The sequence below is a fragment of the Austrofundulus limnaeus genome, unplaced genomic scaffold (genome assembly GCF_001266775.1).
Source record: "Austrofundulus limnaeus strain Quisiro unplaced genomic scaffold, Austrofundulus_limnaeus-1.0 Scaffold103, whole genome shotgun sequence".
In the NCBI taxonomy this organism is placed as follows: domain Eukaryota; kingdom Metazoa; phylum Chordata; class Actinopteri; order Cyprinodontiformes; family Rivulidae; genus Austrofundulus; species Austrofundulus limnaeus.
Window position 1 is genome coordinate 1,576,494 of NW_013952505.1, and position 1,763 is coordinate 1,578,256.

At 46.2% G+C, this 1,763-nt stretch overlaps 1 protein-coding gene across 1 annotated transcript in view; it reads right to left on the reverse strand.

Annotated features, from left to right (window-relative positions):
- Nucleotides 1-54: 54 nt before the first annotated feature.
- The window catches only part of si:ch211-71n6.4 (para-nitrobenzyl esterase), a gene marked incomplete in the record, with an annotated part of 23,200 nt that continues 21,491 nt past the window's right edge, over nt 55-1,763 (reverse strand). Inside the window, 1 exon segment of the mRNA XM_014013556.1 lies at nt 55-1,152. Coding sequence (XP_013869010.1) covers nt 1,007-1,152 — 146 coding nt within the window.

A 1,763-nucleotide genomic window follows, 5' to 3' on the forward strand; every position in this document is an offset into this window, starting at 1 on the left:
AACTAGAGCAGCTAAACCAGAGCAGCTAAACCAGAGCAGCTAAACCAGAGCAGCTAAACTAGAGCAGCTAAACCAGAGCAGCTAGAGCAGCTAAACCAGAGCAGCTAAACTAGAGCAGCTAAACTAGATCAGCTAAACTAGAGCAGCTAAACCAGAGCAGCTGAACTAGAGCAACTAAACTAGAGCAGCTAAACTAGAGCAGCTAAACCAGAGCAACTAAACCAGAGCAGCTAAACCAGAGCAGCTAAACCAGAGCAGCTAAACCAGAGCAGCTGAACTAGAACAGCTAAACTAGAGCAGCTAAACCAGAGCAGCTAAACTAGAGCAGCTAAACCAGAGCAGCTAAACTAGAGCAGCTAAAGTAGATCAGCTAAACTAGAGCAGCTAAACCAGAGCAGCTGAACCAGAGCAGCTAAACTAGAGCAGCTAAACCAGAGCAGCTAAACTAGAGCAGCTAAACCAGAGCAGCTAAACTAGAGCAGCTAAACTAGAGCAGCTAAACTAGAGCAGCTAAACCAGAGCAGCTAAACTAGAGCAGCTACGAGACTTTATACGAGCATCAGTGTCGAGTGAACAGAGACAGGTGGTTCGAGGTCTAACAGGTCCAGTAAAGGTCCACATTTAGTCTCTCCTGCTGCTGCAGACAGGTCTTTATTTCTGTTTGGGTCAAATTTTTCAACCCAGGCAGTTTTTTTCTGTTTTCTGAACTATTGTGTCAAATTATTTACTAGAGATGGTGACATGATAAACAACATCACCTTGTGACGTTGCCACCTTACAACAGAAACACTCTAATCTTATCACACGTATTCACATAGAAAAAGACTTTTTTCCTATTTTAAACCTCCGCAGTCAGAAACATGGTTTTACATGAAGACCGATGAAAAAGAAAAGCTCACCTGCAGTGAGACAAACTTTAACCTGCAGCGGTCCTCTCAGGTGTGTGCAGACACAAAGTGACTCTGTGCTGTGGACAGGTGACAGGTGACAGGTGACAGGTGCAGGCTCAGTTGATCCAGGCGTAGGCAGACAGGCTGTTGTTGTTCCACAGCTCACAGCGACGAGCAGACGGGTAGTTCTGGACCACCTGCAGCTGGTCCGACAGCAGAGCAATGGATGCTGGGAACTCAGGCCAACCAGCTTCCATTTTACCTGCCAGAGAGCTGMAGTGAGCACGACTCCAAACAACAGAACAGTACAGGTGTGTTGTTCATGGAAAGGTCGTTAACTGTGAACAGACGAGCTGAGTTCACAGGAAGAGTCTGTTCTGAGTGAGAAGCTAACAGCTGCTTTAGTTTAGAAACAATAAACCTTTATTCTGCAGAAAGTTCACATTTCCTGTAAGAAACCAGAAGAACTTCCACCAGACTGCAGGCTTTGCTGCTGGTGCTTGGCTCCTGTTATGATGTCATCGTTCTGAGACAATAGAAACTGGTAGCGCTCCAACGAGCTAAAGCTTCCCTACAAGACATCACAGGTGCTGTTCTGACTGCACTTTAAACTGCTGGACCACCGGGACCACCCACAGTGTTTTTATCAACACATTTACATTTGAAATGTTATCTTCAGCACGGTTAGCAGTGTTAGCACTGTTAGCAGTGTTAGCATGTTAGCAGTGGCTAGCCATCCACCCAAATCAGCATCTGTACCTGTGGGGACCAGGCTTTGGTCTCCACGAGGCTGTGATGGGCTACATCCCCATGATGTAGTAAAAATGTACACACACACACACACACACACACACACACACACACACACACACA